Source organism: Diceros bicornis, chromosome 4 (genome assembly GCF_020826845.1).
Source record: "Diceros bicornis minor isolate mBicDic1 chromosome 4, mDicBic1.mat.cur, whole genome shotgun sequence".
NCBI classification, from domain to species: domain Eukaryota; kingdom Metazoa; phylum Chordata; class Mammalia; order Perissodactyla; family Rhinocerotidae; genus Diceros; species Diceros bicornis.
This window is the reverse complement of record NC_080743.1, coordinates 52,442,108-52,468,693: the sequence shown is the minus strand read 5'-3', so window position 1 is coordinate 52,468,693 and position 26,586 is coordinate 52,442,108. Positions and strand designations below refer to the sequence as shown.

Genomic DNA, 26,586 nt, shown 5'->3' with positions numbered 1-26,586 from the left:
AGAGGACTGTCTTTGCCCTTTTCCGCTTTTAGTGTTCCTTCTGATGTTTTTGTTGTTGCTCTCTTTCTTGAATTGTACTTCTTTTGGGATTGCTCATTGCATATGCTGTTTCTTAGCCTAAAATAGCTTTCTCCATCTTCTCCTTAGACTAAAATTTCTCTCCTAATCACTCCTTCTTCCCAGGGGCCCCAGTAGGGCTGACTGCACCCCCAGCACTTAGTTTTAACCTGGAGCAATTACCACTACTTCCTTCTGCCTTCAGTGGGAGGTCTGTTTTCTTATTCTCTATAGGAACCCACCTCTCCGGTCGCCTATCACAAGGACGCTGCCCAGAAAACGTTCTGGTGAACCTGAGGCCAGGGAGGGGGCCGGGAAGAAAGCAGCGCTGCTCCTCCGGGTACCCGAGCACCCGGCACCCGAGCACAGGGAGGCCGCCCCCAGTGTCATTCCGAGGCCATCTAATCCGCAGTGAGCGCCCAGTGGTCAACACACGAACGGCTCCTGGAGCAGGCTCGCCAGGCGTGCCGGTGAGCCCGGCGCGCCGCTAACTGTGCAGCTGGCGCCCCCGCCTGACGCTGGAGGCTGCGCGCGGCCGCCCACCATCGAGGCGACGGCGGCTAGAGAGGCCGGCGGGCCCCGGGCGCCGCGGCGGCGCGGCCGCAGGGTACGCGCGCCGGGCGGCCCCGCGCCACTGGCTTTGTAGCCATTTTAGGAGGAGACACGGTTTGCTAGCTGGGGCGCGGCTTCAACTTTAATAACTTTATTGGTGGCGTTATCCGTAGAGCAGGCGTCGCGCCAGTGGCTGGGGGAGGAGGGCACGCCTCGCGGGAGGTGATTGGGGGTGGGGGCGTCCCTGGGCAGGGAACGCGGGGATGCAGGAGAGTCGCCGAAAGCGGGTTTCCTGAACAGCGGGCAGCGAGGGAGTCGAGGGTTTCGGGCACTCCTGGAGGCCAAGGGAGGGAGGGGACCCCGGGGCGCCGCTGCCCTGGGGCGGGGATTCCCTTGCCTGGGTCCCCAGGGGCGGGGCCGGGGGCGCCCCTGACGCTGCCACTGGGGTGTTCCCCGCTCCGTGTCGTTCCCTACGGCAGGTGGCCTCCGACTCGAGCTGCAGCCATGGGAAACACCACCAGCGACAGGGTGGCCGGGGAGCGCCACGGCGCCAAGGCTGCGCGCGCCGAGGGCGCCGGCGGCCACGCTCCAGGCAAGGAGCACAAGATTATGGTGGGGAGCACTGACGACCCCAGCGTCTTCAGCCTGCCGGACTCCAAGGTGAGCGTCCCCACGCCTTCAGTTGGTGGCGATGCTGCAGTGGGCTGGGTGTCAGGGCGCCTCCTCCCTTTCTTGGTTCTTTCTTATCACACTGACTTGGGTTACAGTTTTTTGAATTAAAGGGATTTTTTGGAGACGAGATGTTGGATGGTAATTCCTCTTGCGGTGCTGCCTTAAGATAGGATAGAGGCGGAGTTCTTGTTTTCCGACTAATCTGTTGGCCACATTTTTAGGATTGGGACAGTGGACCCCCCCCCCCCTTCGAATACAGGTGCTCACTTCTAGACTATTGGTGAATTTATAGGTTATAACCCTGGTGGAAAACTTCAGAGGGTTAGGTTGCCTGAGTTGCTAACCGTAGGCGGCAGTGTCTCAGATTTGCCCTGAGGTGGTTAAATGAATTTCTTTTTCCTGACAACTTCTACGTATCAGTATCCTTTTTGCTCCACTGGGAGCTCAGCACTTCTGATCCTCTTCCCCTTTGGCATGGCAGTGAGCAGCAACCACTTGCTTATTTGAATACTTTCTCCTAATCTTGGGGACAATAAAGGACATCATTTCGCTGACTGCTCCGTTTTCATCCCATACTTTATAGTTGTGGCTGAGCTTGTGCTTCTTTCACACTCAGCTGCTCCTCAAGTGGGAGAGCAAATGATTCCAGGATTTCTCCACTTCTCAGTCGTACTTCATAATGTTACATGGCTGAAAACTGACAACCCACCGCTGCCCTGAAGACCTTGCTCTCAATTCCAAAGACTGAGGAAAGTGGCAACTTGTATCCACCCTAAAGAAAGGATAGATGGAGCTAACAACAATGTGATTACCATCTGAATGTTTCTCATCACTTTTAGAGCTGTCAGCATTAAATTAATTCCTCCAGGTAGTCCAACTGGGATGAAGTAGAAAAGTGGAGAGATTGAGGAGATTGGGGTGTGTTTGACGTTTCTTGTCACTTCATCCCTTCGCACCCAACTTGGGTTTTAGAAAGTATATAGAGAATGATTTGCCTCGTTGGTAGCACATGATTTTGGATTCTGTTTGTTTTCTTGGATCCCAATTGAGAACATAATCACAGAAAGAGAAGCAAGGGTGATTGAAAGGACCACTTCTTGGTATTTCTTCTCCATTCCTTTTTCCTTCTCCCACTTCAGGACTACTTCCTCATCATTTGGGCTGTCTACCCAGCCATCTGAATTTACTTCTTCAAAACTTTCTCAAGGTGATCGACCTCATTGTATTTTTACCCTTTTCCTACATTGATGACTCAGGATTTAAGTATAGTGTATTTGTCAAACTGTGACCGCAGTAATCAGTGTCCTGAATAAAAGCCAAGTTGCTCTATCTGAAATGGAGCCTATTTTGGATCATTCTTACTCTTACCTCAGTCTTGCCGTTTGTGAAATAAGAAAATCAGTTCAGATAATTCCTAAAGTCTCTTCCAAATCTAAAATTTTGTAGTTCTCAATCTACTTTCTTTACTTCTTCCCTCAATGTTTTATTTGAACATTTTCAAACTATAGTTCTAATTGTTTTGTCTCTTTTCCTGATGATTTTGCTGACTATTTACCTTGGAGTAAACAATCTTTCTGCTAGTCAGCTGCACTCATGCCTACCACAGAAATGTCATGTCATATGTGGAAGGGCTTCCTTCCAAAGCTAGGCATATTAATAGTTTGTAGCTTTCAACTTCTAAACTGAAAATACTAAATCATCAAAGTAACTGATAGAAACAGTGGCAGTGGAGCCTACATTGCTTCCACTGCCAGCCTTCTTCAGTGGACTAGTTCAATGGTTCTCAATTGCACATTAAAGTTACCTAAATTTGTTTAAACACTTCATGGAAAATTTGAAACATTTTCCATGTTTCAAAGTAGAGAGAAAGTGTAATAAACTTTTAAACTTTTAGTTTAAACAATGATCAAATTGTGAATGAATTTATATCATCTATACCCCAATCTACTCTTCCCCCACCAATTATTTTGAAGCAAATTCCAGACATTGAATATTATTTTACCTATAAATATTTTAGGATATATCTCTAAAGATGAGGTTTCTTTCTTTGTTTATTTTAAAATAATCACAGTATTATTTTTCTGAGAAACTTTTTAAAAATAGATTCCCAGGTCCTATATCCAAATCAGAATCTGAGGGTTATTCTTAGGCATATGTGAAAATTTCTGTAATTCTAATGGAGCCAGTCAAGCCTCTTGCATTGCTTTAAGAATATGGAGGTCAAGGTTTTCTCTTAAGCCGCTTCCTTACATAATGTGAAAGTCCCTTCAATTCTCTTTCTCCGTGTACTTTGGATTATGCTGCTACTGATGTCTCATAGTGTAGTTTTGAGGGATATTGAGAGACAATATGGAAGGTAGATTACCTCAGCCATTTTGAAAATAAAGCCCAAATGAAGAAGCTAGCCCTTTTTTTTTTTAACCTTCATTATTTTATTTGGTAATATTTTGACTTGATATTGTACACAGTCTTATTTAGCAGAGTCATTTTAGCCAATCTAAAGTGGGGATCAGCAAACTTTTTCTGTAAAGGGCCAGATAGTAAGTATTTTAGACTTTGCAGACCATACAGTCTCTGTCACAGCTACTCAGTTCTGCTACTGTAGCATGAAAGCAGCTGTAGATAATAAATAAAAGAATGAATGTGGCTATTTTCCAATAAAACTTTATTTATAAAAGCATCTGGCTCTCTGGCCATAGTTCATCAACTCCTGTTCTAAAGGATGGTAATGAAAAGAAACTAAGTAAGGAGTCAGTTTTTTTCAGAATCCTACAGACCTCATTTGATATTGGAACTGCTTTTGTTGAAGCTGTGTTTTTGATGTCATGCTCCTTCAGGCTCCCGATTTTCATCCCTACTCCTGAAATTATTAGTATAAACCTGGCATAGGTGAGCAAGTAAGATTTTATAACCACTTCTCAAAATTTAAGAAACCAAGGATCTGATTTTTATATTTTTAATTTCCTTTTGTAAGCTGTTAGCTAAAATGGAGTTTATGAATTATGAATTTCAGTGTCTCTAACTTCCATTACAACTGATAGTTGAGAGCTGTTCATATTTGCGTATGGAAAATACATGGCTAACTTATTTTTTATAGAACCATACTTTCTTTTCATTTTTTTTTCTTAAGTGGCACTCAGAAGCATATCATAAATGCCTGCCTATGAGTTAATCTGGTAACAGGGAGTAAGCTTTTTTTTAAGGGAGATCCTAAGGCTCTGAAAGGGTGAGTGATGTTTGCAGACTTGGAAGTTAGGCTGTAATTTGGGCAGCCCTTGAGCATAAGCCATTTGACCATTTTGGTCCTAGATAAGTTCTTTTTCTACAGATCAAAACCTGATGTAGTTGCTAATTTCTGGGCTTATTGATCCTTAGCAGAAACCTAGCACGCGTAGCTGCTAATTTCTGGGATTATTGATCCTTAGCAGAAACCTAGCACCTGTCTCTGCCCTAGGGAGGGGAGTGACCTTTTAAGAATTCCTGGGTCACAATTTAGGGATGACCTAATCCTTCTTACAGCTCCCTGGGGACAAAGAGTTTGTATCATGGCAGCAGGATTTGGAGGACTCCGTAAAGCCTACACAGCAGGCCCGGCCCACTGTTATCCGCTGGTCTGAAGGAGGCAAGGAGGTCTTCATCTCTGGGTCCTTCAACAATTGGAGCACCAAGATTCCACTGATTAAGAGGTGAAGACAAGTGTCTTGGTTTAGTCTACAGGGTCCAGGAGTAGAGATCTGATTTTCTTTCTCAGGAGAGAGACCTGGTTGGACTATACCTTTCCACCTGCTAGGGACTCTCTAGAACATTTTCTGTGACCAATAACTATATGTGTAACATTTTTTTTAAAGTCATAGTCAGAGATGTTTTACCACTTAGAATATCATTGCCTCAGAGGGACTTATTATAACAGCTTTGTGGGTACATTCCTTAGGACTCTGTTAATACAGGTCCTTTCTATGATTATGGGAAGTGTTCTGTAACTCGCTGAGTCCAGTTGCTCTGACTTCTGCACTAAAACAAAACATATTGTGAAGTTCTCGGTAGTAATGTTATTTGTTGCTTGCAGAGCAATAATGAATTATTTAACTGGTTGTCAATAGCCCTTTGTATGTAGGTAATTTTCCAGAAAATGCTCATCAAAATATGGAAAGGATACCTTGAGACACTTCTGTATCCTAAACCTGCCTGCTATCTTATTTACACTTATGAGGGATCTGTTCTGCTGTAGCAAAGTAGTTGTACTAAGGTGAACCATTTTTGGGGATTAACATCTTTATTATTCTTTTCTAGATATAAGTTAAGAATTAAAGTTATTGAGAGGGGCTGGCAAATACATGCTAAAGGTGATATAGAAAAGGAGAATGGGTTTATAAATTATTTTTTGCTCCAGGGGGTGCAATTGCTTAGGAGTGTGGGAGATCATTGGCATGATACTGTGATTGCCTCATGCTTTTTACATTTGCATTGTCTTCTGATAGGAACTTGGCCTATTTAACTTTCTGTCTTCTTCTGTAGCCATAATGACTTTGTTGCCATCTTGGACCTCCCTGAGGGAGAGCACCAGTACAAGTTCTTTGTGGATGGACAGTGGGTTCATGATCCATCAGAGGTAAGGCTTTGATCTCCAAGGGTAATCATTGACTTAACCAGTCTTCTTTTAGTTATTATTCCCCTTGGTGTCAAATGTCATTGCTGTGAGGATTGATGGACTCTTGCACTGGAGTATTTCTCTCTTGATAAAAGGTGGAGGTGCCGAGTATCATCTTTTTCTTTCTTTCTTTCTTTTTTTTTTTTGTGGGGAAGATTGGCCCTGAGCTATCTGTTGCCAATCTTCCTCTTTTTGCTTGAGGAAGATGGTCCCTTAGCTAACATCTATGCCAGTCTTCCTCTACTTTGTATATGGCTTGCTGCCATACCATGGCTTGATGAGTGGAATTTAGGTCTGTGCCCAGGATCTGAACCCATGAACCCCCAGGCTGCTGAAGCAGAGCACGCGATCTTAACCACAACGCCATCAGGCTGGCCCCCCAACTATCATCATTTTTAAAAAGAGGAGAGTTGGATGGAAGAGATGGATTTGAAATGGGGATTCATGAATTTTTTCCATTCACTGTTTCAGCCGGTGGTTACCAGTCAGCTTGGCACGATTAACAATTTGATCCATGTCAAGAAATCTGATTTTGAGGTGTTTGATGCTTTAAAGCTAGATTCAATGGAAAGCTCAGAGACATCTTGTCGAGGTAATTTTGTAGTATTTGCTCTCTTTTGTTGTGTTTTTCTTATAATGCATGTTCCTTCCAAAGAGTGGTATTTGTTTTTTCATTTTATCCTCAGGAATCTTGGGAATCTATATATATATGTTTCTCCTGTAAAACATTTAGGTCAATTTCTCTAGGACAAAAAACATCTCACTCTAGTATATTTGATTTCAGACTTTCTAACCAGGATCTAAGTAAGATATTAGTTTTACATTGTAACTCAATACACACACACAAAACTGTAACACAAGTCTCAGGCACAATGTCTACCTTTATTACATGTGATGCACTCTTATTTTCTATTTTATCCTTTCTTTTATAAGCTGCTAATGGGCTATGGTCTATAGTTTAAAAAGCTATTTCTAGCAATATTTCAAGTTTTTCACTGACCTTTGGCAGTATCACCCAGCAGAGGCTGGTTGTGTCTGGTTTGCCTTGCGTAGCTGCCTCAGCTTAATCCTGCTAGTTTGATAGCTCAGTTGTCAGTTCTGCAATTTTATAGGGCCCTACAAGTGTGGCAGTCTTTGGGGAAAAAAAACCTCACAGTTCTTTTGTGTGTATGTTAAATGAAATTTTGTAAGTTTTGGTAAAAAAAAAATCCTTGGTAGAGGAAAAGATCTGTATCCTTTTGTTTCTCCCAGTATTATTTTTTCCAAGGCCTTTGTCCCTACTACATATGCTACAGCACCAGAAGAGTGATTTGCTAACCGCACTCACAGTTACCATTTTGTTACTTTACAGTGAAGGCTGTGACTGTCTAAAGAACTGTGCACTGTGTTCCCAGTGTGCACACTTCCCCACTGTGGGTTCAGAGCCTTCCTCTGCTGCTGAATAGCTTTGCCATTATGGACAAGTCCTTCAACCTTTTTGTTTCTCAGTTCCTTATCAGTAAAATCAGAGGTTTAGACTTACAGTGATTCTCAGCTGAGGAGACACAATACCTTAAGTGGGGCATATTAGAATCTCAGGGCCAAGGGCTATGCAGTTTCTAAAAGAATCATCAATAGTATAATAATTGTCTGTTTAAGAAAATTTTAAAAATATTGTGTTCATTATATAAGCTCAGAAAGTAAAGCTGGACATTCTTCTTGACTGGTGGGGCAGTGATTAAAAAGGGTTTAAAAATTTTGAATTAAATGATGAGGCCACTTGTGACTCTGAATTTTTGTATTATATGATTCTGGCAAAGCAACTAATGAATAGATGTATAATCATAATTAGAAGACTAGCATACTTTTGATATTCCCCTCTCCCCACTTTTACACAATTTCTTGACCCACTGAGGTAAGGTTTAGATTTAGCAAATCTAAGGCCCCTGAGGTAAGGTTTAATTTGGGCAAATTACTTAACTACTTTTTTTTTTCCTGATGAAAAGAAAATAAAAGCTGTTCTATGTACTTCCTAAGGGTGTTTTGCAGATCATGGGATAAAATAACTGAGTACTTTGAAGTTTCAAGTTCTGTGTATTTTTAAGATATTGTTTAATAGAACAGTATTATTACTACTCTTTTCTTTTGCCTCACGTATATTTAACTGAAATCTGAGTTCTTATGCTGAATTGGTAATTGAAATCTTTTTTACTAGAGACTATAAAAACATAATTAAACATTTTTAAGCAAAAAAGTATAGTTCTCTTCATTTCTGTATATTCTCTTGTCTGCATACATTTTTTCCATTTTTTAGATATATCACAAAGCACAAAATTCACCCTTTTAAAGTGTACAATTCAGTAATTTTTAGTATATTTACAGAGTTGTGCAGCCATCACAACTATCTAATTCCAGAGTATTTTCATAACCCCAAAAAGAAACCCCATACCCATTAGCGGTCACTTCCCATTCCCTCTTCCCCTGTCCCCCTGGCAACCACAAATCTACTTTGTGTCTCTGTGGATATGCCTATTTGGGACATTTTATATAAATGGGATCATGCAATATGTGGCCTTTGTGTCTGGCTTCTTTTGTGTCTGGCTTCTTTCATTTAACATAATGTTTTCAGGGTTCATCCATGTACTTAATCAGTACTTAATTCCTTTTTATGGCTGAATAAAATTCCATTGTATGGATGTACCATTTTATTTATCCATTCATCAGTTGATAGGCATTTGGATTGATTCCACCTTTTGTCTATTATAAATAATGCTGATATGAACATTTGTGTTCAAGTTTTTGTGTGGACATATATACCCAGGAGTGTAATTGCTGGGTCATGTGGTAACTTTATGTTTAGCTTTTGAAGGAACTGCCAAACTGTTCTCCAAAGTGGCTGCACCGTTTTACGTTCCCACCAGCAATGGGAATAGTACAAAGGTTTCGATTTCTCCACATCCACGCCAACAATTACTGTCTGTCTTTTATTATAGCTATCTTAATGAGTGTGAAGTGGTATCTTATTGTGGTTTTGATTTGCATTTCCCTAATGACAACTACGTTGTTAGTAATTTTGTCCTCATCGATGCAATCATTGTAGTATCAGTACAGTTATGTGTCACTTAATGATGGGCATATGTTCTGAGAAATGTGTCAATGGGCAATTTCATCATAGAGTGTGCAAACATCATAGAGTGTACCTACACAAACCTAGATGGTATAGCCTACTACACATCTAGGCTATATGGTACTAATCTTATGGGACCGCCGTCATATATGCAGTCCATCAATGACCAAAATGTCGTTATGCAGTGCGTGACTGTAGTCTTAGAGTTTTATAACCTTGTTGTCTGTTGCTTGGGTGGAAAAAAGAAGAAATCTAATCTTTTCATATTGTTTGACAGTTTACAAGACATTGTCACATCCATTATCTCATTTGATTCCTATAAAAACATGGTGAAATAGGTCAGAGATTATTGTTTTTATTTTATGAGTGAGCAAACTGACCGTAGTGGAGGGATTTGTCCCAGGTCATACAACCGATGAATGGAGTAGCTCTCCCCCTAACCTACGTCTTTTACCCCTCATCTTCTCCTCTATCCTCCACATCATGTTGCCATATTGAGGAACTTCATGGTTTATGTTCGAGATGACTCATACTTTTACTTTGTCTGCCTTACGGTTGTAGAACCAACAGGTCACAAGTTTATGATCCATGACTTCTACCATATTTAATGTTAGCTGCCATGTATTGACAGTTTTTTCATGCATTTTTACTAGTGCTCCAACTTTCCCTTACATCTGGATAAATATCTTCCAGACCTTTCCAGCTCACCCCCAGGGCCTTATGGTCAAGAAATGTATGTGTTTCGATCCGAGGAGAGATTCAAATCCCCACCTATCCTCCCTCCTCACCTTCTCCAAGTGATTCTTAACAAGGACACGAATATTTCTGTGAGTATCCTGAGAGTACTGCTGGGACATCTGGGGGTCACTGGGACCATTTGAGCCAAAGTTTAGTAATCCTGGAGTTTGAGATTATTACAAAGATGTGTTTGAGAGTATAAATCATATTCATCTCAGTAGCGTTACAGATTCCTTTTTCCAAGTACTGATATCAAAATTCATAGTTGTCTTCTAGTCCTAATAAATCAGGCCCAGAGCTGTGGATTGCTAGAATCAATTTCTGGGACTTCTATTACAACACAAGATAAGGAATATATATCATTTGGGGATATACAAAAGAAGTATAAGGGGTTTTTTTTTTGCATATAATTTACATCTCTAGTCAATTCACTTGATTACCACTAAGATGATTTTACCTCTTAACACAAATCTTCTGTATGTGTTGTGGGCAAGATTTTTGTTTTAGCTCTACTAAGGAAGATGAATAGATGCTGAGGCTTAGGGTATCTGCCCTGGACTCAGAATTTTCCTAATTCTCTGTAATGAGAATGTATTATTGATATATACTAGAGTGAGTGCATTATTTAAAAGAAATAATACATTCTAGTTTAGAGTTTCTCAATAGTCCTGAAGAGCTCTGAAGAAGAGTAAACTGTCTGATTTAAGACTATGCATTTAATCCCATTTAGTGATTTTTTTTTTTTCTTAGTGTGACCCAGCCTTGCTCCCCGAGCCCAATCATGTTATGCTGAACCATCTCTATGCATTGTCCATTAAGGTAAGTGGTAGACCTGGCTCTTCATAGAGCTCCCCAAAATGGGAAGACAAAGGTGACACATGTTCTCCAGTGGTTTACTTGCTCTGCTACTTCGCTGAAGCTGAAGCGGCAGTAATGGTCAAATGATAGGAGAAGAACTTTCTTTTTTTAAACTAGTGATTGGATTTTTTGTCTGTTTTAAATCTTAGTCTCTATATCTATGTTCTGGCCAGCTGAATTGCCCTGTGACTGAATGGACGTTTTTGCTTTCTGGTTTCTTTTTGGGTACATATAACCTTTGTACCACCTACTTAAATTTGAGTTCATAGCACTAGAATTTCATTCACAGAAAAAGCAAGTTTAGCTTCCAGTTCAAAGAATGCTTGAACGTGATAGTAAGCCTTCTACTTTTTTAAAGGTGGACACGAGCTGCTTTCAGGTGCGTCAGTCACATACACCCAAGTGATTGTATCTCTCCTATACACTGGGTAAAGGAGAAATGTGGCCAGGTTTGCCCTATCCCCTCCAACTCTTAGAGTCCTTCTTGTTTTCTCTGCTGCTTTAGAGTCTGGGTTGAAAATATCCAGTCAGTCTTGTCATGTCTTTGTGGTTTGGCTGTTGAAATAAAGTTTTATATAGCTCTATAGTTACCAAACTAGGCTGATCATCATCAGAATCACCTGGGGAAGTTTGTAAAAATACAGAATCAGAGGCTCTGTCCCCAGAGATTCTAAGTGCATCTAGGAGGAGCCCCAGTAATTTTTTTAAAGCTGCTTATATTTCTTAGATGTGCAGCCAGATTAGGGAAGTCCCTGATACAGCTTTAACAGATTATGTGGTACTTTTTAAAAATGTTATTGAATTTAATTTTTATAATAACCTTGTGAGGTAAGTATTATTTTTAACTCCTGTTTTATAGATAAACTAAGGCTCAGAGAAGGTCAAATTGCCAGTAAGTACCATAGAGAGGACTGAGGTCCAGTCCCCTTGTCCTCATTACATGTTCTTTCCTAGAGATCATTGTGCCAAGTCTTTCCAAGTAGGGCTTTCTCTCACCTGCTCCTCATTTCTACCAGACCCTTCCTGGAGTTGAATTTTTTACCTGCCTTACTTCTATCATGTTTGGGCTATGATCAGCATACTCTGGTCACAGAATGTTAATCTGAGAAACAGTCATTGTGGATAATACAGTATAGGAGAAAATAGGAACATGCACTGGTTTCTCAATTGGATTTGTTTGGGTTCTTTGGGATCTAACTGAATTTTGACTCCTGTAACTGCTCCTTGGCTATCAGTTGATGTCCACAGGCCTGCCCTCTCTCCTCCTATGGTATACCCATGGTCTGTAACACAGCCTGGGAAATGGTACCTCTTAATTTTTATACTGGTTTTGACTCAGGTCAGTGTGTTGATTGCTGTGATTCAGCTTGGCCTTGACTCATTCCTGGTTGTCTCAGATTGTTTACACTGTTTGGAATTGATCCATTGGATTGAGTGTCTTTCCAAGGAGTATTTTGGGGTCCACTTTGTTTAAGGATAGAGGGGGATTCCTGAGTCCTCTCTTGATCAGAGAGGACTTTTCTAAGTTCACCCCTGGTATTAAATGGAAATTAGACTTGCTTCAGTGTTTGGAAATGGTTTTTCAAAAGGATCACTGCTCTTTCTTATTCAAGACTTTGTTCTAAAAATGGATGCCAGGATATTTCTCTTCTGTGCTAGTTTTAAGTCAAGTATTCTAATTTAAAGTGCAGAAGGGAATGAGGTAGGAGACTAATATTTCTTAGGCACCTATTATGTATCAGATACTGTGCCAGATATGCTTATGTAATCATCAGAGCCACCTTAATGGCAGATATTATCCTTTGTAATGATAAGAAAAAAGACAGACATTAAGTAGATTACTCAGGGCCACAAATAGAGTAAGAGTAGGAGTCAGAATTGGAACTTATGTTGCTTTGACTCCAAAACCAAACTCTTTCTATAATATCAAACTATCTCTGTTAAAAGTGAGTGACTGTGAAGGACTAATAGCTGGAAGAGCTGCCTACCGCCTGAGCTACTGAATTAGCTGCATATGTTTCTTCCCCTTGCAGGACAGTGTGATGGTCCTTAGTGCAACCCATCGCTATAAGAAGAAGTATGTCACTACTCTGCTATACAAGCCCATCTGAAGGGATCCCCTCCTGCCTCCCAGGATTCAGGAGAAGCATCTCCCTTGCCTTTCTGGACTGGACCAGTCTTACCTGAGACTGGAAGGCTGATTTGCTTTGAGGCTGATATGTGTGTTTCGGAGCCTCTGAGTAGGATGCTCTGCTTTTGCATTTTATTGCAGATGAGAGCCTTATGAGTTCATGGAATTCATTTTAAGAAAAAAAATATATATATATACGCATATGAGAGGAAGGTTAATGGAAGCCTCCTATCTAGATGTATTCTCTCTGCCTGTGAGGACTCAACAAGACGTGTTTAAGGGAGCTGCAGGAAGAACCATTACAGGAAGCTTTTTTCCTAAAATGAATGAAGAGCAAACTCTCAGGATCCCTGTTGGGTGGAGATTCTGTCACTGCTACCTTGGCGTTCCAAGGGATGGACTTGTGCGAGACTGCTGCCCTACTTATAGCTGCCTCCTTGCAAGGCAGCTTTTCTTGCATGGGTTCTCTGTATTCCTAGAGTATGTGGCACAATCTGTGTTTTTTATATGATACCAGATGCTCCACAAGAACCCTTTTTCCTCTCATTTCACATTCTTGCTTTGATAACCTCCTTCAGATCCTATACTCAAACCTTCCCTAACACAAAATGTATTGGGTAAGTGACGCCTTTCAAAGGCTGTGTGAGACCTGACCCACCTCAGAGACTAGGGCTATTAGACAGTTTCCTGTTTAGCCTAGCACAGGCGCTGGCCATTTGGTTACTGCTTGTTTTAACTTCTGCTAAAGAAAATATGGCTCAGCATTATAAGAGACACAGAATGCACAAGGTCTACTTGTTTTAGTTTGGTGCCACAGCTTAGGCTGTATTGGCACATTCCCATAAGTTTTCCCACCTGGCCTGGCCCTGCTTCCATATTTTCTTTTGCAGAGCAGACAGCTTTGAAGGTGGGAGTGGAACCAGGGAAAACTTTTGTATCTTTTATCCTTGGAAGATTTTTATGTGTCAACATTTTTCTTTAATTAAAAAAATGCTTTTTCATTGGTCTTTAGGAGACTGCATAGGAAAACTTAAGCCTCTTGATAAATGGTTCCCGAGACTTTCTTCCCTAGTCTAGTTCTATATGATCTTACATTAATGTGGCCAACCCTGTGTACATCATTACAGTAAACACTGCTCTAGATATGGATTCATTCAGGCTCATTTGATGCACCTAAAAGGTTCTCTCAACTTAAAGATTCATTAGGCCAAGAAACAAGAAAGTACCCTTGGTGTTCCCAAAATGAAAAATATTGCTTCCCTGCGCTAAGTGCTAATAGGATCATTTTGTTCTGCCTCTTTTTTAAAAAAGTGTTTGATGATGAAGTGGAGTCAGTAATTTTCATTTATGGAATGAAAAGTAGCTATTCAATCCACTCTTGGGGTTCAGAGATAAAACATTTTTTTCCAAGTATCTGTGGCTCTTCCATTACAGATAAATGCAGGTCAAACATTCAAAACTCGAGGAATTTTGAACTGAAGGAATCTCAAACTTGATGCTTAAGAGACTCTTGGACTGCTAAGATCAGCCCAGCCACATTGAAAGGGCACCTACAGGTCAGTTTAGCTACCTCTTGTCTTTCCCATGCGAAGCTGATGACACAATTGTCTTCGTATATAGACCTCTTAGACCCTGGGTGTGAGGTAATAGGATATGGGGTTGTGGTTTTGCTGGGAATGCAAATTGCTAAGTGCTTTGGTGGTTAATTGCTGAAAATAATACTGCTTTAGTACTCAAGGCCACCTTCTGCAGCAAAAGGCTTTTGTGGAGAACCTTTTATGGTCCCAACCAATTTTTGAATGGTGTGCCATTTGAAAAATCTAGGCCAAAACCTATTATAACCAACTCTCAGGATTGACATTGTCTTCAGTTATATTAGAATTTAGAATACCCATGAAATAAGTGGGCCACTTAGGAGGATTCAAAATCTTGGTTGTTAATGGAGGATTTTGTTGTACTCATATTTCTTGACAACAGTATTGAAATATAATTATGTGTTCATGTATTAAAATTTTTACTCCACACAAATGTATCAACAGAGTGGGGCAGGAAAAGAGATCCTTTCCATTTCTCTCAGGCCAGAGGCTTCTGTGAACTGGCTCTGGCTCCAATGACAGTAGATTTGGGTGCTGGTGACTTTCAGATCTTTCTAATCTGGAAAGGTGCAGAGAGTGTCACTTTCCCTAGTTCTGAGGTAATCTCTCAGCCAGATGTGAAATGGAAGCCTACCAGCTGGTATGGGATGGGTAAGAGGAACTGGGTGATGACTCATTCAGCACTGTCCCTTCTCTGTACTGATAATACTTCCTGTGGCCCTGAGGAGCCCTATCACACTCTGTCCCCAAGAAACCGTTCTAGAAGGTAGAGAGGGAGGAAGGCAGGTGGCCCAAAGTACAACTTACTCATTCTTTTATATTGGTTAAAGGGATAGTGTATTTGCTGCAGAAGAGAGTCTGGCAGATTTTGAGAATGAATAAAGGCAAAACATTTATTTTAGCTTTTTTTTTTGCCTATAGGCGTTTCACAGAGTTAGAGTTAGCAGAGTAAGAAAAAAGCTCTTTGGGAGGACTGATCCTTAAAGAACTGCATCATGGTTTTGGGGTTGTGGGAAAAAGAAGAGTGGCTGAGCTGAGGAGTGATACCTGGAAAATAAAGGCTTAAATAACTCAGAACTAAAAATATCCTTTTTTTAAAAAAAATTAAATCAGACAGAACTTACTGTATAAAACATCTTCCTTTTCTCTCTTGTTCCTATTTTCTTCCCTTTCTTCTATATTCTGCATTAACTCTGACTTTTAACTTTAAATTTGCCAGGCAGACTTTACCCGGGTGTCAAGTCAAACGCTACCTAAAACAAGTGTTAGTGCTCTTGCTGGTATGGAGAACTTCTGCCTCATGGTTATTAGCTTGCTTTAAGCTTTCCATTGAATGGGATTTAATCACTGTAGGCAACACCCATGAAAGGCATACATGGCCTCAATAGTGTTGGCTTTTTTCTAACAATGTTGGCTTTTTAACAATTCTCTCCTATAAAAGAAGAATCCAAGAGAAGTTTCTGAGAGGATCCTAGAAACCCAGGCCTGCTCACTTCCCCCCATTATTTCTAGTCTCTTATAGACCTAATGGATCTGAGCTAAAACCTTTGAAAAGTGTTGGTATTCCATGTATGCTGCTAAAATGAAGTTAAGTTTGGAAAGAAGTGATACCTCCAGACTGGGCTTATATTAATTTCGGGTATAAATGAAAGAGACATACTCAAGATAGAATCCCCTGCTTTTAATTGGGGAAATAGGGCTTTTAAAATTTTGACCTCAACTAAAAATGATATGCAATAGTCTATGTTGTGTGTGTTTGAAATACATTCTATTCTCAGAGATTTCTAAATCCTCACGTTCTAGTGATTTGGGGCATGAGCTTGAGAAGATACTCAGTTTCTTCTTACATTGTTCTGACTCATCATTAAAGTCAAGTTCTTGCTGTCTTCTGCCAGGGGCTGCTGACTCCAATTACCCATGGGATGGAGCACCTGGGAGGGGTAGGAGTTAGGGTCTTTTAAAACTCTGGATCTAGGCATATGTCTCTTCTTAAGCACCAATCACAGTTGGAGGTCGAAGGGCTGTGATTTCTGCAATGAACCCAAACTTGGAGTAAAAAGGCCAAATCTGTTTTAAAGTTATAAGAAAAAAGAAAGAAAGGAAAAAAACTCAAGAGTCCGTTACTTATGAAATCCAAGTCTTAGCAATGGAATCCCTCTAGGATTCAAATGTGGGCTTTGTCTTGATTTGCTTTTCTTGATTGTGCTTTGAAGTGAATAAGTTTTGTTAAAAATTAAATTTTTTGTTAGTTTCAACATTAGTTGGAGTTGAACTAATTGTGTGTAGCACAGTGGTTTTGCAGCAAGATTGATGTGAGATACTAAACGCTCTGTGGATTCTGTAGTCAAGTTAAATAGTTGAGGGATACCTACTGTAAGTATTACATTACATATTGATCATTTTCTTTTCTGTTCCCATCTACAGAACACTTACCTTAACCAGGGTGTGAGTTTAGAACAGCCAAAGCTCACTGATGTCGATTAGTCCTAATCTCCACACTGGGCCCCATATGTGAGACTTGTTTGAATTTTGGTAAATTGGGGGATGTTGGTTGTTATTACACTGAAGCATTTTGAATGAGTGCAGCTCTGTCATAAAGGGGGAATGAGACTCTAATTTGAGGGGAATTAAATATGTGAGAGTCTTCCTTTAAATGGTGCTTTTTGCAACCTTTAGTGCTGAGGTACAGAGCTGCTATTCAATATTTCATGAAGGAGTGGCATACAAGAATGGATTTTAAAGGTTTTCTCCAAGTGTAATTTGTCACTGGACTCTGACTTGTCTGAAAACTATGTGATGTAACACATACAGAATTGTGTTTTTTTCCATAAAACTGTTGAATAAAAGTATTATACAGCAATAATATTTGAGTTCTTCATTGATTATTGATTGTATTATCAAAATCTATCTGCCTCAGTAGTCTCAGGACCTAAAGAATGTAAATTGCCACACAGAGATACATTTGAATAAAGAGAGAAGTCATAGGTGTAGCGACACAAATGATGTCGTCCTTCCGTCTGCCACTTTTCCTCTTTGTTTTGTTCCAGGCTATGCCAGCATTAACTAGAGGAATGCAAACTCAGTGATTTGATTTGCAGCACTTCTGTAAACTGCACACTCAGCTGTCATCCTGTGCTGGATTAGCTGAGAGCCTAGACTAATGGTTTTCATCCCTGGCTGCACATTCATATCACCTGTGCAGATTTTATAAAAATATTGATGCTCAGGCTACTACCTCCACCCCAATTAAATGAAAATCTCTGGTATGAAGTCCAGGCATCTGTATTTTTTTAAGCTCCCAGATAATTGTAATATACAAAGAGGGATGAGGACCACTATCCTGGACCCTCCCTACTTATCATTCGTATATAATGTAGATACATACTACATTATATATGAAAATAGACTATATACTTCATTCTGACAGAAAATCACTCACCTCAGATGGCTTTTTTCAGGGCCATGATTGTAATGTGATTTTTGTTTTTCATCCCTTTATTTCACGGGATTTTAACATAGCTGGTTTCTGGGCATTTCCTAAAACAACACAACTAGGCTACCCTATGTATGCTGCACTAAAGATTCAACTGAGTTAAATTTCCTTAAGAGAGAAGAGAATGACACTGTGGGCGTGACTAGAGGGTGAGAAAAATAGGGAGAGTTGATGAAAGAAGTGTAGATATAAAGTAGAAGGACGAATAAAGAAGACTGATAGTAGAATTGGACCAAAACAGTTAACCTCAAAACTCAATAGCAGGTCAAGAGACTGCCTGCAGACTAGAGGTAGAGTGGTGGATGTGATGTGGATTCTTCTCTTGCAGAGTGGTCACATCATGTCCCTTGGTCACTGAAACAACAAAATGGCACCAGAATTCTATGAAAGCCCAGACTTGCATTGGCATGTGCTTTCTAACACATTTCTTTCTGATCCACTTGGCTTGGGATCTGTTGTGTGTCCCTTCCATACCCCCCTTCTCCCCTGCAATTACCCATGATACACGTGTTTCAGGGACATGGTGAGTCTCTCTCCTTACCCACCTCTCTGGCCTATCTGGACACTGTTCATCCAGCAGCACATGTGCAGGTCTGGAGTACCACCTCCCTTTGTCTAACCCATTTCCTGGCTCCAGAGCACTTACACTGGCTGAAGATGAACTTCTTCATGCTCTCCTACCAGTTAAAATTCTTCAGGTACTTAGTTGTGCTCTGAAGGAGACTCCTGTCTTGAGAGTTTTTTCTTTTCATTGACTTCCTAGGGAGGAGGGAAGGTTCTTTGTCAGAGGTGAGAAGACCCAAGGTCCAAATGCTGTAAGATATTTTAAAACCAAAAGTTGGTTTTCACGGACATTTCAACTACTCCTGAGCTAATTTCCCTTCACTACAGCTTCCACAGCCCTCCTGCAAGTGATAAGTTATGATGAGAACATCAGGTAAGAATATTAAGCAACTGAAAGAGCCATGAAGATTACTGTAGACCTGTATACCCGGATCTTAAGAGGAAAAGTCTTAACTCCAGGCCAACTGATTCTCAAAACTACGGCCTGCAGTGCTAACTTAGTTCTTGTTTTTAGGGATCTTAGTTATCGATTACAGTAGTTCTGAGTCACAATTACAAGTTAGGTGTTGGGATTGGGTAGTGGGATGGATATTGCATTCAACAGGATCTCAGAAAATATTTCTGGGAGTCAGGAGACAAGCTGAGGATATTTTGAATGTTAGGGATCTTCCACAAATGGAAACATTTGTGCCAACCTGAAGATGGTGTTTCCTTTTCCTCCCCCAATTAGCAGAGCTAGTTCCTATAGGTTGTCTGGGAGAGTGACCTAGAGTTAGGATATCTGGGGAGGGAGTAAAGGAGTTTGACAATCCAAGTATCTACCAGATCAAGAGCTAGTCTGAGCTCAGAATGATTTCTGAAGGTGGTGTCTTATTTTTAGATGTAACCGAGAACTGTGGCAGCAACCAGGACTAGATGAATTTAAAGTTCAGGAGAGAAGGTAGAACTGTCCCAAGTGAACTAGCCATCATATTCCCTGTAGCCATTTCCTCATTCTGGGCATAATATGAGGATTGAGCCTTGCCCAGGAAGAGGCTATCTGATGGGGTAAAGTGAAACCAACAAAGCCCTTAGTGTTGTGTTGATAGAGGGATGAGTTGAAAACTTGAGGGACTTCAGATGCACAGCTAGTTTTCCCCAAAGAACACGTACTGAGGTCTGAACTGCATGAGAATCTCAAGAGCTAACACAAAAGCTTATAAAAAGCCGTGTGGAGGCTGGCCCCATGGCGTAGTGGTTAAGTTTGCACACTGTGCTTCGGCAGCCTGGGGTTCGCAGGTTCAGATCCCAGGTGTGGAACTACACACTGCTTATCAAGGCATGCTGTGGCGGCATCCCACATATAAAATGGAGGAAGATGGGCACAGATGTTAGCTCAGGGTCAATCTTCCTCAGCAAAAAGAGGGGGATTGGCAATGGATGTTAGCTCAGGGCTAATCTTCCTCACCAAAAAAAAAGTGTGAAATCACTCAAAATCTCATGGTGCTGAGGTGACGAAGACTAAACTAGAGCAAGGAGGCTTGACTGAATCACATGGTCCCAAGACATTTGTCAAGTATTGGAGTGATGTGGAGTAGGACACAAAAGAACTATACTGAAAATTCTTGAAGGGCCAAATGGTTTCCAAATACCTGCATACGAAAACAAAACTCAAGAATACCTACACGAATGCAAAAATATCCAGCGTTCAACAAGGTAAACAGTCAAAATGTTTGACATCCAATCAAAAATTACCAGAAGACTTCTATTTCTGGTCAAAATAGAATAACAGGGACCAGATTTACTCTCCCACCTAAAACAACTAATAATCCAGACAAAATATATAAAACAATGGTTTTCAGACATTAAAAACCAAGCAGTGAAGGACAGTGATCCCTGAAACATGAGAAACCAATGAGGTGAACCCTTTAATTGCCCAAGCTGACTATCTTGAGAATTTTCAGGCTGGTGAACTGCCTGAGTTGAGGACCTGGAGCTAAGAGTCTGCAAAGACCAACATTGCTAGAATGCACAGGGTAGTGTACTAAGGAGGAGAGAGCTGCACAGAGATAGAGTTTAATAGATATGCAGAGGATTATGCTTGAGTATTCAGCAGAGTATGGACCAATGCATGTGATAAAGGAAACTTTCTAAGTCTGGATAAAGAACCCTCAGAAAGGACAGAGGGAACAATGCTCAGAACTCACACAGGGCCAGGAATTGTGCCTGTTCTGGCTCATAATTTACAGAATAATGAGCACAGTACTCAAGAGAGTCTTGCATTAGTAGTGGGGAATAATTATCTCAAGATTAAATGCTTGTGATAGGCAAAATAATGGCCCTCCAAAGATGTCTATGTCCTAATTCCTAGAATCTGTGAATACATTAGGTTACATGCCAAAGGAGAACTAAGATTGCAGATGGAATTAAAGTTGCTAATCAGCTGACTTTGAGATGGGGAGTTAACCTTGGATTATTAAGGTGGACCCAATCTAATAAGTGGAAGAGGGAAGTCAGAATGATGTGATGTGAAAAGAACTTGACCTGCTGTTGCTGGCTTTGAATGTGGAAAAAGAAGACCATGAGCCAAGGAATATGGGTGGCCTCTAGGAGCTAGAATAGACAAGGAAATGGATTCTCCCATAGAGCTTCAGAAAGGAACACAGACATCTTTATTTTAGCCCAGTGAGACCCATTTTGGACTTATAAACTGCAGAACTGTAAAATAATAAATTTGTGTTGTTTTAAGCCACGAAGTTTGTTGTAATTCATCACAGCAGCAATAGGAAACTAATACAACACTGCAATGGTCTTACTGAACATCTTAAATGCAAAAGCCATAGGATCAAACCATTTCCAAGTAACTTAACTGCATCCAAGAACAAAGCTCAAGCATATTTGTAGGAAAACAAAAATATTCAGTACCAAAAAAGACAAATATCTTGCATCCAATAAAAAAAATAAGAAGCATTTAAAGAAACAGGAAGATCAAACCATAATGAGAAACAAAAAAATCAATCAATTGAAATTGACTCAGAACTGACACAGAGGATAGAAATAGCAGACAATGGACATTGGAACAATTATTATACCTTTATTCCACATGTTAAAAAATCTAGAGAAAAGATTGAACATGTTAAGTAGAGACATTCAGGATATTAAAAAAAGACACAAATTGACCTTTAGAGATGAAAGTTTTTGAGAGGAAAAATACACTGGATGGGAAAAGTGTTAGATTAGACATTGCAAAAGAAAGAATAAACTTGAAGACATAAAAATAGAAACTACACAAAATAAAACAGTGCCAAAAGACTTTTTAAAATAAAGAGCACATCAGTGAATTGTGGAAAAACTTTAAGTGGCATAATAATTGGAGTACCCAAAAGAGATTGGAGGGGGGACAGAAAAAAGATTTGAAGGAACAGTGGCAAAATTTTCCCAAATTTGATGAAAACTATAAAGCCACAGATCCAAGTAGCTCAATGATCCAAGCACAAGAAACATGAAAGAAAGCTAAACTAAGGCAAATCATAATTAAATCTCTCAAAGCCTGTTATAAAGAGAAAATTGTAAAAGTAATCTGAGGAGTAAAAAGACTAGTTATACACAAAGGAACAAGGGTAAAGATGACAGCAGATTTGTCATCGGAAACAGTGCAAGCTAGAACAGAGTAGAGCAAGATCTTTAAAGTATTGAAAGAAAAACACTCTGCCACCTTGAATTATTTATCTTGAAAATATGTTTCAAAATATGAAGGAGAAATAAGAACTTTTTCTTACAGTAAAAAGCTGAAAGAGTGACTTCTGCTTCTGGGAAGATGAAATAGACATACTTTTTACTATTCCTCCTACTAAGTACAACTAAAACCCTGGACATTATATACAAAATAAACATAAGAAGACACTGAAACATAGAAAAAGGCAGACTGACAAGGGACCTCAGGACATAAGGAATGAGACAGCGATGAGTTCCCTACTCTCTTTAATCCATAGACCAGCAAAGTGGCAACCTAGCAAGACATAGAGGCCATGTAGGGAATAGTAAGGAGACACTTACCCCTCCCAGCCTAGGGGTGGAGGATATCAGTGGAGACCTGGTAGGGAGCTAGAACTCCCTTCCCTGCCCAGAATTAACAAGGAGGCCCCTCTTGAGTGTCAGTGAAGCTGAGTGGGGATCCTGGACTTCTACCTCACCGACACCCTCACTTCCCCTGCTGGAGTTGTATCAGAGGAAGCTAGTTAAAATAGGTTTAAATAAGATCCAGAGTTTCATGACAAAATGCCCAAAATGTCCAGATTTCAATCAAAAGTCACAAGACCAGGAAGAGTTCAACTTGAAGAGAAAAGATAACTAATACACGACAACAATAAATTGACACAGATATTAGAATTATCTGACAAGGATTTTAAAGCAGCCATCGTAAACATGCTCCAATGAGCAATTACAAACACATTCAAAACAAATGAAGAAATAGGAAGTCTCATCAAAGAAATAGAAAATCTCAGCCAAGAACAAAAGATGTAAAGAAGAACCAAATGGAAATTTTAGAACTGAAAAATACAATAACCAAAATAAAATCTCAATGGATTGACTAGACAGCAGAATGGAGAAAACAGAGGAAAGAATCAGTGAAACGAAAGACAGAACAATAGAACTTACCCAGTATGAACAAGAGAGAGAAAACAGACTAAAAAGAAATGAACAGTGCCTCAGAGAACTGTGGGTCTATAACAAAAGATCTAACATACCTGTCATTGGAGTCCCAGGAGAGAAGAAAGAGTGTGGGGCTTAAAAAGTACTCAAAGAAATAATGGCTGAAAACTTCCCAAATTTGGCAAAATACATAAATCTGCAGATTCAAGCATGTGTGCAAACCCTAAACAGGATAAACCCAAAGAAATACACAGCAAGACATATCATACTCAAACTTCTGAAAACTAAAGAAAAAAAATCTTGAAAGCAGTGAAAGAAATGACATCTTACCTAAAGAAGAAAAACAATTTGACAATAGACGTCTCATTAGAAACCACGGAGGCCAGAAGGAAGTGGCACATTTTTCAAGTGCTAAAAGAAAACAACTGTGAACCCAGAATGATATAGCCAGTGAAAATATCACTGGATTCTACAAATTTTGATATTTTATGTTTTCTTTTCATTCAGTTTTAAAAAGTTATACTTTTCCTTCTAATTTCTTCTTTGATCCATGGGTTATTGAGAAGCATTGTATTTAGTTTCCAAATATTTGAGGATTTTCCATGTATCATATATCTTCTGTTATTGATATCTAATTTAATTCTGTTCCAGTCATAAAACATATTTTGTATGACTTGAATCCTTTTAGATTTAATGAGACTTGTTTTATGGCCCAAAACATGGTCTAACCTGGTAAATGTTCCATGGGTACTTTAAAAGAATATGTTTTCTGCTCTTCTGAGTGTAGTATTCCATAAATGACAATTAGGAATTTTGGTTGATAGTTTTGTTCAAGCCTTCTATATCCTTACTGATATTCTGTCTACTTGTTCAACCAATTATTGAGAGAGGGTTGTTGAAATCTCTATGATTGTGGAATTTCTCTTTCTTTTTGCAGTTTTATCAGTTTTATTTTGTGTATTTTGAAGCTCTGTTATTCAGTGCCAAATGAGTTAGAATTTTTATGGGTTCTTAATAAATTGACCCCATTATCAGTTTGAAATGACTATCTTTAATCCTGGTAATATTTTTTGATCTGAAATCCACTTTTTCAGATATTAATATAGCCACTCCAGCTTTCTTTTTATTTGTGTTAGCATGGTATATCTTTTTCCATCCTTACACTTTAATTTATACGTGCCTTTATATTTAAAGTGAATTTCTAATAATTAAAAAGCAGGTTTTTGGAGAAAGTGATGAACTGATTGTAAAATTTATATGGAAATGCAAAGGACCGAGAATGGCTGAATCAACTTTGAAAAAGAACAGAGTTGGAGGACTAACACTATCTGATTTCAAGATATTATAAAATTATGGTGATCAAGACAGTGTGGTATTCCAAATATATGCTGCATACAAGAGACATACTTCAGACCTAAAGACACTCACAAACTGAAAGTGAAAGTATGGGAAAAGATACTCATGCAAATGGCATTGAAAAGAAACCTGGGGTAGCAATACTTATATCAGACAAAATAGACTTTAAAACAAAAACTGTAACAAGAGACAAAGAAGGGCACTACATAATGATAAAGGAACAATCCAACAAGAGGATATAACACTTGTAAATATCTATGCACCCAACATAGGAGCACCTAAATATATAAACCAATTATTAACAGACATAAAAGGAGAAATAGACAGCAACACAATAATACTAGGGGACTTTAACACTCCACTTACACCAATGGATAGATCATCCAAATAGAAGATCAATAAAGAAAAATTGGCCTTAAATGACACATTAGACCAGATGGACTTAGTAGATATATACAGAACATTCCATCCAAAAACCACAGACTATACATTCTTTTTGAATGCACATGGAACATTCTCCAGGATATATCACATATTAGGACACAAAACAAGTCTCAATAAATTTAAAGAAGATTGAAATAATACCAAGCATCTTTTCTGACCACAACTGTATGAAACTAGAAATCAAGTACAGCAAGAAAATTGGAAAAGCCACAACTATGTGGAGATTAAACAAAATGCTACTGAACAACTGTTGGGTCAATGAAAAAATCAAAGGAGAATCAAAAAATACCTGGAGACAAATGAAAATGAAAATACAACATGCCAAAATTTATGGGATACAGCAAAAGCAGTTCTAAGAGGGAAGTTTATAGCAATACAGGCTTACCTCAATAAACAAGAAAAATCTCAGATAAATAATCTAACAGTGAACCTAAAGGAACTAGAAAAAGAAGAACAAACAAAGCCCCAAATCAGTAGAAGAAAGGAAATAATAAAAATCAGAGCAGAAATAAATGAAATAGAGACAAAAAACAATAGAAAACAGTCAATGAAACTAAGAGCTGGTTCTTTGAAAAGATAAACAAAATTGATAAACCTTTAGCCAGACTCATCAAGAAAAAAAGAGAGAAGCTCAAATAAACAAAATCAGAAATGAAAGAGGAGCAATTACAACAGACAGCTCAGAAATACAAAAGATTATAAGAGAATACTATGAAAAGCTATATGCCAACAAATTGCATATTGCATAATCTAGAAGAAATGGATAAATTCATAAAATCATACAACCTTCCAAAACTGAATCAAGAAGAAATAGACAATTTGACAAGACCAATCACCAGTAAGGAGATTGAAACAGTAATCAAAAACCTCTCCAAAAATAAAAGTCCAGGACCAGATGGTTTCTCCAGTGAATTCTACCAAACATTCAAAGACTTAATACCTATCCTTCTCAAACTCTTCCAAAAAATTGAGGAGAGGGGGAAGCTCCCTAACTCATTCTACGAAGCCAACATTACCCTGATACCAAAACCAGACAAGGACAACACACAAAAAAAGAAAATTACAGGCCAATATCACCGATGAACATCAATGAAAAATCCTCAACAAAATATTAGCAAATCAAATACAATACATTAAAAATACACCATGATCAAGTGGGATTTATTCCAGGGATGCAGGGAAGGTTCAACATCTGCAAATCAATCGTGATACACCACACTAACAAAATGAAGAATAAAAATCACATGATCATCTCAATTGATGTAGAGAAAGCATTTGACAAGATATAGCATCCATTTATGATAAAAACTCTGAATAAAATGGGTATAGAAGGAAAATACCTCAACACCATAAAGGCCATATATGACAAACCCACAGCTAATATTATACTCAACAGAGGAAAACTGAAAGCTATCCCTTGAAGAACAGGAATGCCCACTTTCACCACTCTTATTTAACTTAGTATTGGAAGTCCTAGCCAGAGCAATCAGGCAATAAAAAGAAATAAAAGGGATCCCAATTGGAAAGGAAGAAGTGAAACTGTCACTATTTGCAGATGACATGATTTTATATATAGAAAACTCTAAAGAATCCACCAAAAAACTTTTAGAAGTGATAAATGAATACAGTAAATTTCCAGGATATAAAAATCAACATAAAAAAATCAGTTGCGTTTCTATACACCAACGATGAAGTAGCAGAAAGAGAAATTAAGAATGCAATCCCATTTACAATTGCAAC

The 26,586-nt window shown here is 39.2% G+C and overlaps 1 protein-coding gene across 3 annotated transcripts; it reads left to right on the top strand.

The window, feature by feature from the left end:
- The first annotated feature begins 687 nt into the window (after positions 1-687).
- Positions 688-17,220, top strand: PRKAB2 (protein kinase AMP-activated non-catalytic subunit beta 2). Of its 3 annotated transcripts, XM_058538954.1 has the most exons (9): positions 688-831; positions 1,089-1,269; positions 4,801-4,967; positions 5,797-5,890; positions 6,401-6,521; positions 9,729-9,862; positions 10,524-10,596; positions 11,491-11,523; positions 12,665-17,220. In XM_058538954.1, the coding sequence occupies exons 2-9, from the start codon at positions 1,114-1,116 to the stop codon at positions 12,682-12,684; spliced, it is 798 nt and encodes a 265-aa protein (XP_058394937.1). In that variant the 5' UTR covers positions 688-831; positions 1,089-1,113; the 3' UTR covers positions 12,685-17,220. The 3 variants fall into 3 exon arrangements, with proteins under 3 accessions (XP_058394937.1, XP_058394935.1, XP_058394936.1); XM_058538952.1 differs by lacking the exon at positions 11,491-11,523 and having other exon boundaries at positions 689-831; positions 10,524-10,592; XM_058538953.1 differs by lacking the exons at positions 688-831; positions 11,491-11,523 and having other exon boundaries at positions 998-1,269; positions 10,524-10,592.
- Positions 17,221-26,586: the final 9,366 nt, after the last annotated feature.

What these genes read in the sequence shown, in the direction of transcription:
- PRKAB2 (XM_058538952.1), top strand. Translation starts at nt 1,114, where the DNA reads ATGGGAAACACCACCAGCGACAGGGTGGCCGGGGAGCGCCACGGCGCC. An exon ending in TCAGCCTGCCGGACTCCAAG is followed by an intron (nt 1,270 to 4,800) that starts GTGAGCGTCCCC and finishes TCCTTCTTACAG; the next exon opens with CTCCCTGGGGACAAAGAGTT. An exon ending in CTCAGAGACATCTTGTCGAG is followed by an intron (nt 6,522 to 9,728) that starts GTAATTTTGTAG and finishes AATATCTTCCAG; the next exon opens with ACCTTTCCAGCTCACCCCCA.